Source organism: Bolinopsis microptera, chromosome 10, assembly GCF_026151205.1.
Source record: "Bolinopsis microptera isolate Bmic1 chromosome 10, MBARI_Bmic_1.0, whole genome shotgun sequence".
In the NCBI taxonomy this organism is placed as follows: Eukaryota; Metazoa; Ctenophora; class Tentaculata; order Lobata; family Bolinopsidae; genus Bolinopsis; species Bolinopsis microptera.
In genome coordinates, this window is record NC_087081.1 from 5,684,572 (window position 1) to 5,704,161 (window position 19,590).

The window sequence follows — 19,590 nt, forward strand, 5'->3', positions numbered from 1 at the left end:
TGATAAAACATTTATCAGAGTCGAGGTTAAAAAGCTGCTAGAAGCAGGAATCATTAAAGAGTGCGAGTCTCCATGGAGAGCCCAGGTCCTGGTCCACCAAGGGAATGAGAATCACAAGAAACGCCTTGTCATCGATTACTCCCAAACGATAAACAGATTTACTAAATTGGATGCTTATCCAGTCCCTCGAATCGACGAGATGGTAGAAGATATCTCAAAGCGCAAGTACTACAGTACACTTGATCTCTCATCTGCTTACCACCAGGTCCCTATTGCCGAAGACGAACAAGAATATACCGCTTTCGAAGCTGATGGTAAGCTCTACTGTTTCATGTTTATCCCTTTCGGGGTGACTAACGGAGTGTCTGCCTTTCAAAGAACTGTCAACGATATCATAGCTGCAGAACACCTATCTGGTGTATACGTATATGTTGATAATATCACCATCGTAGGCATGACTAAGGAGGAGCATGATAATAACCTAGCAGAATTCCTTACAGCTGCTGCTAAGTACAATCTTGAATTTAATGATAGTAAAACAGTGTCCGGGGTCACTTCGATTAAGCTTCTTGGATATCTTGTTAGTCATAATTCCATAAAGCCCGATCCTGACAGAATACAACCTCTCCTGGGCATGCCGGCACCCAACAATGACAAATCCCTAAAGAGTGTACTTGGCTTGTTCGCTCATTACTCTAGGTGGGTCAAGAACTTTTCAGACAAGATTCACCCCCTGTCTCATGTCACTTCATTTCCTCTCAATGACAAACAGATAAAAGCATTTCAACTGTTAAAATCTGAAATTGCCAAAGCTGTCCTGGCCACGCCTGATCCTAATCTTCCTTTTACTCTAGAAACGGATGCATCAGACTATGCAATTGGCGCTACTCTCTGTCAATCCACTCGACCGATTGCATTCTTTTCCAGAACTCTTAACTCATCAGAGCGCAATCATCACTCAGTAGAGAAAGAAGCTTACGCTATCGTGGAGGCAATTCGTAAATGGAAACACTACCTCCTAGGGTCCCAATTCACTGTCATCACGGATCAACAGTCAGTTTCCTTCATGTTCGGTCTCTTAAACCATGGTAAAATTAAGAACGATAAAATAACCCGTTGGAGGATTGAGCTTTCGCCTTATGCATTTGACATTATGCACAGGCCTGGAAAAGATAACCTTCCAGCCGATGCTTTATCTCGATTAGTGTATCCTCATTGCTCAGCGATCACTAGCCTAAAAGCCTTACATGATCAGCTTTGCCATCCAGGAGTAACGCGTATGTCTCACTTTGTTCGCTCTCGGAATCTTCCTTTCTCTGTGGAAGATATTAAGAAAATGACAAGATCCTGCAGGGATTGTGCCGAGGTTAAGCCACGCTATTTTAAACCTCAACAGCCCCAGCATCTTATAAAAGCTACGGCCCCATTTGAGCGTTTGAACCTGGATTTCAAGGGACCACTCCCAACAAACACGAAAAACAAATTCATCCTCACTATCGTAGATGAATATTCTCGCTACCCCTTTGCTTTTCCCTGTACCGACACTTCCACCGATTCTGTCAAAAGCTGTCTAACATCAATCTTTGGAGTATTTGGCATGCCGTCCTTCATTCACTCCGATCAGGGTAGTGGGTTCATGTCTGCAGAACTCAAGAAATGGCTACTAGAAAAAGGCATTGCTACAAGCCGTTCTTCACGTTTTAATCCCCAAGGAAACGGTCAAGTGGAGAAATACAATGGAACAGTGTGGAAGGCTGTACAATTAGCATTAAGGACGAGAAAACTTCCACTAAAACTTTGGGAGCAGGTGATTACTGATGCTTTACATTCTATACGGTCCCTCCTCTGCACTGCAACTAACGATACCCCTCACGAACGTGTGTTTAATTTTCCTCGTAAATCAACAACTGGTAGCTCTCTTCCTGGGTGGCTAACAGATAACTCTAAAGCACTAATGAAACGTCACACCAATCGATCAAAGTACGATCCTCTCGTAGAAGAAGTGGAGCTTCTGGACGTCAATCCTAACACCAGTCATGTCAGAACTGGAGAAGGGGTAGAGCTGACGGTCTCTAATAAACACCTAGCTCCTATTGGTGATGATTCCGATCCCGGCCTAATGCTTATGACAATATTGTGACTTCCGATGCAATGTTCATGACAGTATTGTGCCTTCAGATAATGTGATTAATGAAAACGAAAGTAATAATGAGGCTGTAACCAAAACTATTGCCAATCCTATAAGACTGCGTAGATCTGGTAGAGACAGAACTCCCACAGTGTTGTATCCATCACCTGATAGCACGTCTAGTAACTCTGGCTATCAGTAAACATTTCATATTCACGGTTTTCATATTTACGTTTCATACTTATGTTTCACATTCATGTTTCATATTCACCTGAATTGGGTATTTCCGAAGTAGATGTTTTTCTCTGTATTAAAATTGAATTCTGATTGTTTTGTATTCCGTTCAATAGAGCGTGACTGACGTATTTATTATATTTAGCCTGTCGGAGGTTTAATTGAATTTTACCCGAGTAGGGAAATCGGCATTATTCTTAGAACCTGTGTTAGGAAGGTAATTTATATTTTGTGCCGTGCACATTTTAAATTGGCACTTTGGAAGGGTCTACTCTAGGACGCCATCTTAGGTCAAAGTTTTTGTAAGCACTTATTCTGTTTTAAATTTTGCGCGCGCACGCGCACGGGATCACTTTTCGATTTTGATTTTGTAGTTGTGTTTATTTATTCGGGGAGATTGTTATATTTCTTGTTTATTTATTTCAGTTATTTTAATACTAATGTTTATAATGTTTCAGAATGTTTTAACCTCAGTGTGATTAAGTCTAAATGAACAAAGAGTTTTACTTATACTTCAGGGGCTAAGTGCAAACAGCAAAGAAACTGTTGCTAACTGCTGCTCACTGCTGCTCACTGCTGCTCACTGCTGCTCACTGCTGCTCACTGCTGCTCACTGCTGCTATGTGCGCGCGCGTGACAGCAGCAGTGAGCAGCAGTTTCTTTGCACTTAGCCCCTCTTGTATTCTACTTGTGCAACAAGCGCGTCACGCAGTAGTACACATGGTTATGCTATGTGAAAATATTTGGTATCATGAAATCTGGTTATTTATAATTTTAGAGTTCTGACTGTAAAATACCTAAGTTCTGGTGTCAAACTAGATATGTCTGAATTCTTTAAGCTTGAAGAGTTGAATTGTGTATAAAATTTGTTTTAAAAGACTGGTTTGGGGCTGGATCATGTTAACTTGAATTTTATTTATAGATAATGTAGATATTAATTTTGGTAAATGATTTGCAGTCATATCGTGGGCGGTTAATTGTAGAGATTTAATTTTCTTGTATGACAGTTGTCTTCCAAATTTAGCCGTAATATTTGGCGTTTACTTTGTCACGGAATGTAATCCAAATAAAAGAAACTCATATTTTTTCATTGTATAATTCGCTATCAATTTCAAATTATCTTCAATTAAACAGAACAATAGTGTCCGGCTATTGCCCAAATTAGAGGTCAATATTTCCAGGACTACTACCTCTCTGTCAATGACATATTCGACAACCAACACATCACCACGATTGTAAATTTCGCAAACCGCACAAAACGCTTAATTGTGCCGGAAGAGCTGGATCAGACCGGGGTGACTTAAAGTATTATCTCAAATGCTGTCTCGTCTCGTTTTACTTTTCCAAACCCAGCTGGCATACACCATCCTCCACCATTCACTCTGATTTCACCGGCAACTTTCCCCAGGGTTGCCACACCCCAGAGGTAGGCAGAGCATCTCAATGCTATCCTCTCGTGGGCTATCTTGGCCCAGCCTCTCTTAAAAAAAGAAAGAACGATGTGAAAAATTCAGTAGGAGGGAAAGATAGTCCACAAATATCTCTCGAAGAAAGTTAAACAATAGCGCCAGAAAGTATTTTAATCAAATTACATTTCTCTGCTAGACATATTATATTGGGTCGTTCACGACCCCAAACACAATTCTAATAATGAGATAGTTTTCTTACATCAACTTAAACCTACTGGTATCCCAATACTCTAATACCGTGTGAAAATGTAACAAGATGAAGTAATTAATATATATAGAATATGGGTCTGGAAAAACTTTTAAAATTTGGGAAACTTAAGTAAGCCAAATCTCCAGTCGAGTTTTTATTGAAACTAACTTAATTAAAAGCCCTTTCAGAAATGTATGGATGATGATTAATCACTCTACACTCGACTGTCACGTGACTTTTTCAACCCGTTTTCTAGCTGGTTCTGAACGACTTTTCGAAACCCTAACCCTCTATTCCTCTATAATTAGGGGGTGCACGATAAAAATAAACTTGCTCGGATTTAAAAAATTTTTGTACCAATGTTTTCTAGAGACTGTGAGAATTTTCACATTACCAAATTTGTTATACCTTTTTGAAAAGATCAGTGAGTTTCGCCTAGGTGCCATATTTGATGGTGCGCGGCTTTTGGAGCAAAAGTAGCTGTAAAAGTCGCGTAATTTGACCAAATTCGTCCAAATTTGACCATTTTTGTCGTATTATTCAGATATATCTTCAGTTCCTTAAATGAGATCATTCTGGAAATTGGCGACGACTTTCAAATAGGGCTTTCACATCTGTTCGAAAAATTTGGTGGATATCGGAGTTGATATAGTGATCAAAATGGGGCAAAATACGCTGCTTTTAGCTGTAACATAATTTCTGATGGTTGGATTTAATTGACGATGTCAATTCATGGCAGTTCGGCGCGGCACAGTAGCGCATCTCGCCGATCTAGCTGTGAGAAGCCTTATTAAGTGCGCGGCGCGGCACAGTAACGCATCGCGCTACAAGGTTGGATATGCTTTAAATTTTTCGGACACTTTCCTTGTAAGTCTATGAGTAAGCTTACCAATTTTTGTTGCAATTGGAGGTCGGGAAGGATTCTAAATATCTATTCGTTTGAAGAAATTTGTGCTGGCCGAAATTAGCGCTAAAAAACCATCCTACAGTCGGCACGCGCGGCTTACTGTCGATGGCGCACTACCTACTATAATCTGATCCCAACTATAACCCTAACCCAATCCTTAACAAAAACATATGCTGAAACCCTAACGGCCTAACCCTAACAAGAAATTAGACTAACTTCCTTATACGGTCATATCACATGATTGAGACGAAGAGACAGTTTTTCACCAATATCTCGTCAGGGGAGCATTTTAACCCTATGTCGTGGGACGTGGGGGGTGATTCGGAATTAGCGTCCGAAAATACATCGATTGAAGTTGGTTACAACCGTCGGGGGCCATTTTAGAACAATCTCGAAGATCGACTGTAGAGTGATTTTATCCCTGAATTAATTTACAAAAATCTATTTACAAAAAGCTATTTACAAATAGCTATTGCCTTTTATGTAGAATCCGTTATCTCTGCAGTTGGTGCAGGATAATTTGTGGGGCCAATGATTTTCATTTCAACTATTTCTTCCGTTGCATGCTCTGCCGTTTTTACTAAATCAGCTGGTGCAGGATCATTTGCGTGGCCAATGTTTCTCATTTCAATTATTTCTTCCGCTGCATACTCTGCCGTTTTTACTAAATCAGTTGGTGCAGGATCATTTGCGGGGCCAATGTTTCTCATTCCAACTATTTCTTCCGCTGCATGCTCTGCTGTTATTACTAAATCAGTTGGTGCAGGATCATTTGCGTGGCCAATGTTTCTCATTTCAATTATTTCTTCCGCTGCATGCTCTGCTGTTATTACTAAATCAGCTGGTGCAGGATCATTTGCGGGGCCAATGTTTGTCATTTCAATTACATCTCTTCCGAAGTGCACAAGATTGTCTCTCCCACGCCTCGAGAGGTTCACCACTATTGATGTTCCAGAAACAAAAAACAATTTAAATGTTTGGAGTGTAAGGTTTTTGGCGATGGTATCATCATAAAGGAGAGGGTTAATCATTGAGTTTATAGGTAAAATACCAATGGAGAACATTGAGTATAAAAATGTTGCATCCAGCACTTCACACGAATGTAGGACACAGATCACAATGAAAGGTACCCAGCAGAAAAAATCCGTACAGATGATAATTGCGATTTTTTTATTAGTTCTCCTCCTCCTTTTGGATGCTGCATTATTTTTGTGGACGTTAACAGCATGGGATGAACGTGTTGTTATGACTCCTATACAGATGTAGCAGACTGCTATCATCAAGAAGCACAGCAGGTCTATTCCTAAGATTGACCAGACAAAATGTCTCTGAGGGTCCGTGTTTTTGACGAAGTATTTAAAGAGACACACTCCATCGTTTCCATAAAAAGTGACTTTCCTTCTGGTTTCAGTGATGTTTGTGTAGTCATAGTCATGTGAAAACATACCATCCACCATTTTATTTATCATATGCCAAGACAGTGTCTGGTGTTTCATTCTCCCGTAAAAGCCTTGTAAGCCCGCAAAGTGAGTCTCCTTGTTGACCCGTCCTATGAATATTCTCATCTCAGCGTCGTACGTCAACCCATTTACGAAGTAGTCCTCAAATCTATTAATCAGTGGAAATACCGATATGAAAGTAGCTACTGAGCAAAGAAGGACCCCTGTCAAGACCATCTTAAGTTTTAGTTTGGTGGTAACATCACCTTGGCGTTTCATGCCAGAGTAGACTCCTTTAACTCGAGTCATGCTCAGCCCCGTCATGGCAAATAAGGAAATTTGTGATCCCATAGAACTTATCACCCCTAGTACCTGGCAAAATGTACTAGTGAGCCAAATGTTCTGCTGGGAGCAGTAGTTGTCTTTGTGGATTATAGTGTCGAACGTAGCGATGAAGAGTAGATATACGCCTACTAGAAAGTCCGCAAATGATATCACTACGATTAGACATTTGTTCACAAATACCATTGATTTGTTACAAGTTTTGAAAAATACAATGCTCTTTACGATGACCCAAAAATTTGCAGAAACGGCTATCACCCCCATAGTCCACGACAGCACAGCCAGCATCCAGTTCTTAAGGATTTTAACTGAGCAATCTTCATTACACTCATCTGATAGATTAGAACAGTTGATAGTGCCATCGCATTTGCTTGTCATTGGAACGTAGAAGCCTGTGTCGGTGCACTGGAAATGGTTTTTGCACATGATTTCGTCAGAATCGTCACCACAGTCGTCCACTAGGTCGCACACTTGTTTAAATTCCAAACATTTGTAATTGTTCTTACAAGCAAAGTAATCCATTATATAAGCAGCTCGACGTTTCCTTAGGAACGTTAAGTTTTTGTTGTTTGCGGTGGTAAAAACCTTGGAATTTAATTGTTCGGAACACTGTTCCGGACTCCCGAAGCTCTGTATGGGACATGAAGAGTTAATACATTTTTTACTACAACTTGTCAGAACGTAATTCTCCCCAAATAGGCTGTCACACTCTCGGGCTTTTGATGGAATGTGGATATGAATGGCAGTCTGGCCAAAGACGTCAAGAGTTTTATTAGCATGAAAATAATCGCTTACACATTTGTCTTTGAGGTATTCCATGTTGCTAAGTCCTCGAACACAGTATGAAAGATGTCTATTCAGTCCGTCTGGAGAGGTCAGTGAAATTAAAGAGGGTATTTCAATTGACAAACGAGCAAGTTTGCAGACTTGTAGTTCATTGCCACATGTCTCTATACCATCACACAGCTGTGCGAATTCGATGAAGTCCGCATGTCCGGATGAACAGAGGTATACATTTCCACAGGATGTAGTGTCTCTAACATATCGAAATGTTTGTCCTTGTCCACAACTTGGCCAATCTTTTTTTTCATCCTTTCCATCTGTGCAATCTATTTCACCGTCTTTTAACCAAGCTAACCGGATCGGAAGATTTCTCGCTGTTTTTAGAAGTCTACGTGTGCACGTTTCCACAGTGAGACTAGAATTGTTGCAACGAAAGGTCGTTTCATCGCTTTTGTCTGTGCAATCTTCCTTAAAGTCACACAGGCTGTGTTTATGCACGAAACACGCTGAAGAGGTTTGGACGCAATGCGTATCAATATGGTCATCGCACAAAGGGTCCCCTATGCATATTTTCTGTGTTGATATGCTCGAATTATGCCCTTCGATCTCACAGAAAAGTCCGACTTTTAAAGGATCTGAGCAGTTTGTCTGGTCTAAGAAGTTGTAACAGTAAGAGTCAAAATTTCTCATAGTTGCACATCTGAAGTGATCTGGAAGTAGGACCTTGTGGAGGTTATTGCCAAGTGCTGAAGACGCTATGCAAGAAGATTGCGTATCATTCGAGACTACACAGTTGCTATCATACTTACTTGGACAATTCCTGTTGGAGTTGCAGGTATCTATTGGTCTTAAGTATATAACACTCCTCTTATTCGTCTGTACTTCAGGACAGTAGGTTCCGTATTGATATCCGTTACACTTAGCCTCATCCTCACAGCTTTGCAAGTCACATCTATCATTGCACAAGTCAAACGCAACGATCTGTTTCCCGCTTGGGAGGTACACCTTTTCACTCCCTTCTTTTTCACACCCAATTTCTTCAGCAATGTTAGTGTTGAAACAGTCCTGGATGTCCTCACAAACGTACCCAGATTGATATATGTGGTCTGTGTGAGTTTCCTTGTGAGTCTCCTTGTGACCTGAGGGTACAATCTTAGAGCAAATAAAGACCCCGCAAACCGTCTTCCCGTCTCCCTTTATAACCCCAGCGATTGCATCCAATTTGCAGGCTTGGTAAAAGTATGGGTCGTTTGAGCATGTGCCGTTGTACTCAGTGACAGAAAAGAGTTCGTTTATCGTGTATGAAGCCAAATCATAAACATCGTCAGAATGCGTGCATTTGTAGACAAGTTTTAGATTTACACATTTCACGTTTCTTAGAAACCCGTCCATTTCGGTTATCTGCCAAGAGTCGTCTTCGTTGGAATTTGGAAGTGATTGACACACTGAAATGTTTAATGCTAGTGTTGGGCAATTCCACGTAAAGGTCGCGTTTAAATTGTAAAGGCAAATGTTTTAGACAGTAAGTTCTTTAGAATTTTACTAGGGAACCAAAGTTGTTTGTTTGATATTGCTTTAATGTGCGATTTTGCTTACTTCAAAGATACAAGGCTGATCAAAACTTAATAAAACTATCTAGATTTTTAGATTTTTGAACATAACACCTATAAACCGTGACATTTTTGTTTTGACGGCTCGGATGTGGCTGGCCCATTTTTGTTTGTCGTCGACGATAACTCCTAAAAACGGAAAACCTGGACTATGTTTTGCGTTCAATAGGAGAGTTGTTGATTCTTACCTGTAGAGTGTAGAGACGATAGATCTATTTGTCTTTTTGAAAATACCATATAGCAAGTCTTCTTCAGATTAAGAGCTAGGCCGTTCGAGTTAACCCATTTTATCCGCTCCTACTAAATCGCGCACTCACAAAAATTTTACGAAAATTCTTGTGGAAAGGCCCTTTGGGTGTGAAATTGATCTAAATCGGTGTATTTTTGGACGCTGATTCCGAATCACCCGACAATCGACATGACGTAAGGTAAAAATGCTTCCACGGAGAGTTATGGGAAAAAAACCGTTTTGGTCGGCCATAACACCTATATAATAACACCTATATAATATCAAACAAAGAACAGTAAATCTGCTCCAAAGGTACTAAGGTCTTGGCGTGGACCTTAATAATAATATCACGAAAATTTTTCACCTCAAAGAAACAAAATTAAGTAACTTCTTATCTAAATCCAGTTGATTTATTTTTGTCGGGCTATTATAATTTTTATATGAACAACCACAACACACAAATTTATCAAAAATAAGCAGTATGCCTCAATTGTTTAGTTTTGAGCAGTAAGATCAAGCTTATTACACAATTGCGATGTATCAAAAGTTTTGTGAAGGACGCACGGTTTTTATTTTACGCATGTCATGTACAGTGTTTTCGAGATAAGTATTTTTGAGTGAAATGACTAATATAAAAGTGGGAAATTTGCTTGCCTCTATAATAAGTATAATAACATACAGTGTGATTTGTTAAAATAATGATAATTATGCAATAGTTATCATAATTATATTTATTACAACGATTACTGACATATATGATATACCTAATTGCATGTGCAATACTGCCGTTTTCTCAGAAATAAGGAAATATAAAGTCCATATTTGCCATTTCGAGATATTGGGATTTGGGACTTTTGCGTTTTGGTCTTTTCTTCGCTTTTTTTGCGTAAAATCGAAAGTGAACACGTTGAGCTATCAATAATTAATAAAATTTTAATTTTTCAGTAAAATTATATATAATACAAATCTGTAAGTCTGTGAAGGTATAGTGAGCGTCTTGCACGCAGGTTATCGTCATGTCTCCATGAATGAATGGGAAAAGCGAGCGACCGATTTCATTGGATGATGATTAATCACTCTACACTCAACTGTCACGTGACTTTTTCAACCCGTTTTCTAGCTGGTCCTGAACGATTTTTCGAAACCCTAACCACTAACCCTCTAATCTGATCCCAACCCTAACCCTAACCCAATCCTTAACAAAAGCATATGCTGAAAGTTGAAACCCTAACCCTAACGAGAAATTAGACTAACTTCCTTACGGTCATATCACGTGATCGAGACATTTTTCGCCAATATCTCGTCAGGGGAGCATTTTAACCCTTTACCCTATGTCATGGAGGTGGGGTGATTCGGAATCAGCGTCCAAAAATACATTTATTGAAGTTGGTTTCAACTGTCGGGGCCCTTTTAGAACAATCTCAAAATTCGACTGTAGAGTGATTTAGCACGCTAGGATTTCATTCTCGGTATCATTCTCGGTATCATTTTGCATTTGTGAACTTATTCAAATTGATATCATTTCATAGTCAGAAGTACTGACAGCGGTCCACTCTACCCATGATTATGGGTTTTGGTCAAATACTCACTTATATAATAAATAAAAAAGTGAAGGGTCGGAGAGGCCCTCTCCGACCCTTCACTTTTTTTTCTTCTGACCCCACTGAGGTGATCCCTCTCCGGGGTGGGGTCAGAAGTCTCGTGATACTCTGATGGTGGTGTTGATGTCGGGGAGACATTGATCGTATACAAAGGCCTGATTTTTTGAAGGACATGTGCTACAAAGAATTCGCTGTAAATTATGAAAAATGTTCTATAATATTACAAAATCTAATGTTCAAATGTTGATCGAATTATACAGTTGAAGTGATGAGGCACAAATATTTGGGAATTACACTACACTTGAGGAGTCGTTTGTTGCAAAAAATGACGTTATAAAATTGAACATGAGAAGATTTGAAGAAATTGATAAGGCGACTCTTGATTCAATGATAAATAAAATTACCAAAGATATTTTAAATTCACACGTGCCCGTCAATGTTCAGTACGATGACAAACTTCATCCGCGTGGTCTCGCAAGCCATCCACCAAACAATTTGAAACGTAAAGAGGATATTGACAACTTCAAATTCACTTACGAGAAGCCACTAATTACAGAACAAGAAAACAACAGTATGGTCAGCTCTATCAATGAAAAGCAACATATTTTGTATGATTCAGACTCATATGCTCAGAACGCAAACGATGGTAAGAAAGTAAACCAAATTATACACTTCATATAGTCTAAACGTGATGGTAGCGCTATCTAGCGCCAAAAATATGTTGTTACCTTCATCATCGCTTGAGATAGCCATCCACTTCCAGGAGATTTCACTGGAGGGACTGTTCCTGAGGTTGACTCCTCTTCGCAGAGTGAACATTTCGGATATGGTCTCGTATGTGATACCTCCACAGTCTAGTGGAAGAAAGTGGTATTTAGGATGAATTGATATATTTTACCAGAGACTGCGACTCTGTATATCTTTTGTGTATTAAATTTCGCAAGATAACCAATTAATTTTCTAATTTATCATCAAATTAACTGCAAGTTTGAACTGACCGGATCGTTTGAGACATTCGCTCTGAGCCGTCAGAAGACTGTCGTATTTGGCGGTTCCTGCGCTGTAGCCGCTCAAATATTTACCAGCGTTCTTGCTCCAAATTCCTGGAAGTAAATATTTCCATTACCTGGCACACCGATTTCTAGGATTATTAGTATTTTGAATGTCCAATTTCAATTTCTAAAATCGGACTTGATTATATAAATATTTTTACTGCTTAACGAATGCTTTTCTTGCTCACTGTATTAAAAACGAATGAAAATTTAATTACTGAAATTGAAAAAAAATGCCCAAAAACTCAAAAAGATGCACAAATGTCGGATCGTTAATCTTATAAAAATCAAAATATGATATATTACATATTTGACAAAAAAAATAGAGTGGACTGCTGCCAGTGTCTCTCTTTCCCAAACAAAAGGGAATGATAATGATATTAATTTGAATAACCGTCCGCAAATGCAAAATGATACCGAGAATGAAATCGGTCGTTCGCTTTTCCCATTCATTCACCGCTTACGAATTTAAATAAGTTTCGATTAATTGCATCAATCACATGCTGTAAAAATCTTTTTGGGTTGATTTCGGATCGATACTTATAGTATTTCGCTTTCGGGATAAGGGTGGTAGAGTGCCTAATTAGCTGATGTTAATTATTGAATCTTTATTGCCGAGTACAGCTGCCTTTGGGTAGTTCTTCTTAATCTATTACAGTTGTAAATAATAAGGAGGTTATTTCAACGATTTCGAAATTTTCTGGAATGTTCCGATTGTTTCCATACAATTATAAATATACAGGGTGGGCAAAAACTCAGTACCCATATGTTGGCCTTAATACTTTAATAGCTCAATCACTGAGTGCCCAATTGAAATAATTCTTCCTGGTATGACTCACTACCACCACTGGTTCGAGGAATTTGTCAAATCGAAAAATATTCGCGTTCATTTTTTTTCAAATAAAGGTTCATTTTTGCATTTATTTGATAGTTTGGATAGTCGGATCAAGCCACATTTTATTGAATAGTGTTTGGCCATTTAAATTACGTTTGTCCTGAAAAAATTAGAGTTCTAGCCTCTCAGATGACCGAGATATGAGGCATAAGGAAATTGTTCATTACGTGTGATCAGGTAATAGGGTTGAGGCTAGATCTGCATTATGGGAATCGTGTAGAGAGCCCAATTACGGTGCCGTAATTGGGTAATCATTGATTACCCAATCAATTTTGCTAACGATATAAACAAATTGCTTGATAACTTCGTCATTTTAAATCTGTTTCGCACCATCTTTTCAGATCATATTCCGGATTAAATGACCTATTGCAATATGTTACAACATAGTCTCTAACATGTTCACAAACACCAGTGTAAGCAATTCAATGTTTATTGGGTGTAGCCCCCAAAAATCGAATTTTCAAATTTTGGTGACGGAATCCTCGAACAAGTAGGTACAGTATGCCATCCGCAAAGCAACAACTCTCAAATATAAAACACGGCGGAGGTATAAGACCCAACGTATGGGTACTGACTTTTGGCCCACCCTGTATATAAATCATAAATATCTTGACAAGAATCGAATGAGAGTAAACGTTTACCACATTGAGTATTGGCTTCATTGGCATGAGATCCTTGAGGACATGTTCTACAGAATCGCGAATCCTCTTCACTGTATGTGTTTGTAGGACACTGTTGACATTCTCTCATATTCACATAACTGTCTGTGTAGGTGCCAGCTGGGCAGGAGTCGTGCGCTGTTAGCCAATCAGCATAACCACGCCCTGCTTGATTGGACCGTAAAAGATTTTGACTGCACAAATATTATTTTCCAAACATTATAAATGGCTGGTCACACACATCTCAATTAAATTCCCCTAGGCTACTGTTTTCCAAGTCTTGTCCTGTGAGTAAAGAATGTGTGAGAAAGTATTAATAAAATCAATGTATATTTTTTGAATTTTCTAAATCTAATCTGAGAATGAAGTATAAAGAAATTTTTAATTAGCACTGTATAGTTTAAGATATTTATAGCTTATTATAACCATTGATACAAAGGCCATAATCTTTCGCCAGCTCTTTAATATCCACCTTGAAGCTACATTTTATATCCTTGAACTACACAATATAAGCTAAAGCATGTTTTAGTGTAGACTTTTTGTCACAACAAGACTGCAACCTATAGTAACAACTATAAACAGAACCCCTAATGTCTACTAACAAATTTCTTCTAGTCCTAATATGAGCATTGTCTCTAAAAACCTAACTGAACTAGCGTTTCGGTGTGTGCAAAAGCTTTCAGGCACGCGCATTCCTTGCCCCGTTAGTTACCTGTCCTTCCAAAACCAAACTAGCAGTCAAGGACAAAAAATCATACACCAAATGGGCATTATATTTTATGAATTGTTTTGCATCTTTTTATTCTGTAAAATGTGCTAAAATTAAATTTCTTGTTTCATTGTTTCATTGAGGAGTCTAAATTGGATATAGGATTAACAGGAGAACGGTAAGGTTATATAATAGGCCATTAAAACGCCATTAAATCTCAAAAGTTTAAGCCATACATAAACTGTCTATAGTCTTAAAGTAGTATCAGGCTTCATTATGATATATTTGAAATCATTTCCAAGACCATGGACATAGAGGCTGTTGAATATCTTTGCAGAGATATCAAGAAAGGTACATCTTGATCCACACATGGATAATTCTCAATGGCCTGGCCCAAATGATATTGGCATGCTATTCAAAAACAACCCCCGACATGGAATAAAAGCTACTGTACCGGCACTGAACAACAAATCATAGCACTCTGTGGCAACACACTATGAAAACTCATTTGGAGTGAAAGCGGCACAGCTGTGGAATCTTCTTCCCGCCAAAGAAATAAATTCCATTTCTACTTTGGACCTGTTAAAATCGTCACGTCCCCTCACAGGGTGGTTTCACTAATTCACTCGCCATGGATAATAGGAAAAGCGCGCTATTTTGTATTTCGCATTGGACACAAAGGAATGTACAACGTGTCAGGAGGAGACCTCATCACCCAAATCTACACCGCCTCCGGGCAACTACTGGACCTCACCTATAACCGGGCTGGCCGGCTCTATCATACCTCACCTACCGGGCTAATACACGGGTCTTCATAGTAATATGACTGTGATTTCGAATAAACTGATATTTACTGACATTTTTGGTCAGGTTCATGGTTAGGACATTGGACAGTTGTTATTTTTACTTAGTTTGGTAATGTTATAATATTTTTGATGTCAACTGTTTTATTTTTGATGTTAACTGTTTTATAGCGTAAATATTCTTTTATTCTAACAGCACCGTCATAAAAGTGTTTTAATGCTTTAAACATAAGTAGCTGATATAATAACATAATGTAAAATTATTGAAATGGAACTCTCTTCCAATGATGTTGAGATGTATTACTGATACCAACTGCTTCAAGCGAATGTTAAAGAACCATTTATATAATCAGTTTTGATGTTTTTTCTTCCCATTTGTCTTCACTTTGCAAGACACATTGGCTTTTATTTTTTACTGCACTCCATTTTATGTCTTGATCTCTACCTTTCTAGGATCTGTCTCTCTTTTTTGTTGATCATGTCACTGTATTATCATTTATAATACCTACACGTATTGTATGGTTTCTGCTTCTTTTTAGTTTAGTGTGGTGTTTACAATAAAAGATGTTTTAATTTTGTCTTAAGCCTTTTTGAGTTATACTTTTGTTCATTTTACACATTTGCTCACATTACTCACAGTCAGCCGCTCTGACATGGTTAACCTTTTCCTTGTGTTGTTGGTTAATCATACAGGGTGGGCCAAAAGTCAGTACCCATACGTTGGCCTTTATAGCGCAGTCACCGAGTGCCCAATTTAAATACTTCTTTCTGGTATGACTTAGTACCACCACTGGTTCGAGGAATTTGTCAACTCAAAAAATATTCACGTTCATTTTTTTCAAATGGAGGTTCATTTTCACATTTATTTGATAGTTTGGATAATCGGATCAAGCTAAATGTTATTGAATTTTGTTTGGCCATTAGAATTACGTTTGTCCTGAAAGAATTAGAACTGTAGCTTCTCAGATGACCGAGATATGAAGCATAACGAGTTTATTCATTACGTGTGATCAGGTGATTGGTTTACCTAATCAAGTGATAAGGTCCCCCGTTAACTATCCCGCTAAACATTATGGTAATTGTTAAGGGTGCCCAATTAAGGTGTCGTGTCACGGTGTCACATAATCACCCAGTCAATATTGTTAACAAGATACAGAAAATGCTTGATAACTTCGTCATTTCTAATCCGTTTTGCCTCATGTTTTCAGATCATATGCAACATTTGATAATCTACCGTCTCTGAAAAAATTAGGCGTTCAGCATGTTCAGAGAAAACAATATAGGTGTTTTAATATTGAATGGGCGTGGTCTAAAATATTCGAATTTTAAAATTTTGACGACGGAATCCTCGAACCAGTAAATACAGTATGCCATCTGCAAAGCAACAGTTCTCAAATATAAAACACGGCGGAGCTATTAAAGCCAACGTATGGGTACTGACTTTTGGCCCACCCTGTATGAGCGGGATATAAATACCTCATTTCATTTCATTTCAATGTGACGTGCTCTGGTATATAATATATCGACTATGGTAGAATCTAGGTAGATAAGAATCTGGTAGAATGTAGAATAGGGATCTATTTAACAGTTGGAGGCACGTTTAAAGAGGCAAATCGATCTCAATTTCAATTGCCCTATCAGAAATCTCACCGTTGATAAACAGAGCTACAAATCTAAACAATTTTGAGATTTATCCTTGGCCGTGTAACAACTTGAAATTGTGGTATCTGTTCGCAATGCAAAACTGAAAACAATTCGATAATGTTTTACTGCTTATATTTTACCCTTGATCAACAACTCAACAAGATCTATAAAACTTTAAATGAATCAAAACTTGCAGGAATAATTTTATTGCATGTTATTGATAATTCGTGCATTTATGCAACCCATAGTGCCTAAAATTCAATTAGCTATTTACCGGGCATGCGTTGCATAAACCATATTATGGTCCATTTTGGTCACAAAATTGAGTTTATTGCACGCGCGGTGGACAAATTGTGTGAAAACAACTGTGCTGTCACAAATAATGCGCGTTATAGAGGTGACCAATGAAATCACGGCATTAAAAACACGTGATAACGCGCTGGCGAGTGATTTAGTAAAATCCCTCACACTAAAGTGCAGAGAAACTGCTGCTAACTGCTTCTAACTGCTGCTAACTGCTGCTAACCTTAGATGGCAAGTACGTACGGTACAGGGCTTTAAGTACGTACGGTACAGCTACTTTTAAAGGTACGTACCGTACAGGCACTGTAAGGTACAATTTTTTTTCAAATTTTTAGAATTAACTTCAGTGAATTACTTGCAATTTTTGATTAGTATTATCATCATAATTTTTGAGATAGAACTAGAAGTCGAAAATAAACACACAAATTAACCGGTACTACACTACTACTACTTGTAATTATCGTTAAACTCAAAGCTTCATCCTTTTGTTGCAGTATACGAACATCAGCTTTTCAGCTAGCTCAGGTCGCAACCTTAATCTACGCTTGTCCATTGTTATCAACTGGATTTGTACATTTCAGCCTACTTTATTAAGTACGTACCGTACAGCTAATTTAAAGGTACGTACCGTACGTACTTGCCATCTTAGCTGCTAACTGCTGCTAACTGCTGCTAACTGCTGCTAACTGCTGCTGCTGACTGCTGCTAACTGCTGCTAACTGCTGTTGTCGCTCGCGCCCCATTCGCAGCAGTCAGCAGCAGTTAGCAGCAGTTAGCAGCAGTCAGCAGCAGTTAGCAGCAGTCAGCAGCAATTATCAAAGCTGATTGGTCGGTTTTTCATATTTGCCACGTGTCAATTAAATTTATTAGTCCTACCTTGACAGACGAGGTTAGCGCTGACACATCCGACTTTTGGGGCGGGGTTCTGACCGTACATGAGGTTCTTCAACCAGCAGCCGCCGCCATAGTAGTAGTACGTCATCGACAGACATCCTGCTTGTTTTTCGCACTAAAAGTATGTGATTGTGTTTTTAAAACCATAATTTTGAGAAAAAGTGAGAATAGTGAAGGAAGATTATGGATATTTTCTGTATATATGGATATTTTTTTGTAATATAATAAGCTTTTATGACTCTTCTCAGATTTACTTTTAAAATTGAGACTTATTTAAATCGAAAAAAGTTTAAAGCTTGTACAAACCATAGCAAGACAGGATTCAGCAGAGTCGACGTTTGTTATGTTCTTGATATCAGCTCCATAGTAGTTGAAATCCTGGACAAAACAGCTTTCCTGACTCACAAGATTGGCTGGGGAAACAGGATTATCAATTACGTAATTGAATAAACATGGTATTGAAAAATACAACAACAAGATCGAGTTGTAATTGAGAACGATGAGCAAGGTTCAAAATATTGAGCATCTTTAGTCAACAATGTTATGGCTGCTCGATTCTTTTGATTTAAATAACCTGAATAGCGCACGCCGCGTGCAACTGCTCTTAACTGCTGCTGACTGCTGCTAACTTAAATTGAGTTTATTGCACGTGCGGTGGACAAATTGTGTGAAAACAACTGTGCTGTCACAAATAATGCGCGTTATAGAGGTGACCAATGAAATCACGGCATTAAAAACACGTGATAACGCGCTGGCGAGTGATTTAGTAAAATCCCTCACACTAAAGTGCAGAGAAACTGCTGCTAACTGCTTCTAACTGCTGCTAACTGCTGCTAACTGCTGCTAACTGCTGCTAACTGCTGCTAACTGCTGCTGCTGACTGCTGCTAACTGCTGCTAACTGCTGCTAACTGCTGTTGTCGCTCGCGCCCCATTCGCAGCAGTCAGCAGCAGTTAGCAGCAGTTAGCAGCAGTCAGCAGCAGTTAGCAGCAGTCAGCAGCAATTATCAAAGCTGATTGGTCGGTTTTTCATATTTGTCACGTGTCAATTAAATTTATTAGTCCTACCTTGACAGACGAGGTTAGCGCTGACACATCCGACTTTTGGGGCGGGGTTCTGACCGTACATGAGGTTCTTCAACCAGCAGCCGCCGCCATAGTAGTAGTACGTCATCGACAGACATCCTGCTTGTTTTTCGCACTAAAAGTATGTGATTGTGTTTTTAAAACCATAATTTTGAGAAAAAGTGTGAATAGTGAAGGAAGATTATGGATATTTTCTGTATAAGCTTTTATGACTCTTCTCAGATTTACTTTTAAAATTGAGACTTATTTAAATCGAAAAAAGTTTAAAGATTGTACAAACCATAGCAAGACATGATTCAGCAGAGTCGACGTTTGTTATGTTCTTGATATCAGCTCCATGGTAGTCGAAATCCTGGACAAAACAGCTTCCTTGACTCTCAAGATTGGCTGGGGAAACAGGATTATCAATTACGTAATTGAATAAACAATAAACATGGTATTGAAAAATACAACAACAAGATCGAGTTGTAATTGAGAACGATGAGCAAGGTTCAAAATATTGAGCATCTTAAGTCAACAATGTTATGGCTTCAGCTGGCTACACGATTTTTTATTTATTTTATTTATTTTTATAATAAATTTTTTAAATTTTTTAAATATGCAACCTACTAAAA

General features: G+C 38.6%; 1 protein-coding gene across 1 annotated transcript in view; it reads right to left on the minus strand.

Moving 5' to 3' along the window:
• Positions 1–11,892: 11,892 nt before the first annotated feature.
• LOC134822271 (uncharacterized) overlaps positions 11,893–19,590 on the minus strand; it is a 45,539-nt gene continuing 37,841 nt past the window's right edge. The window contains exons 13-17 of the mRNA XM_063833178.1: positions 19,257–19,363; positions 18,959–19,091; positions 18,198–18,304; positions 17,874–18,006; positions 11,893–12,035 (exon numbers count right to left, since the gene is read on the minus strand). Coding sequence (XP_063689248.1) covers positions 11,893–12,035; positions 17,874–18,006; positions 18,198–18,304; positions 18,959–19,091; positions 19,257–19,363 — 623 coding nt within the window. The remainder of the gene's footprint in view (positions 12,036–17,873; positions 18,007–18,197; positions 18,305–18,958; positions 19,092–19,256; positions 19,364–19,590) is intronic.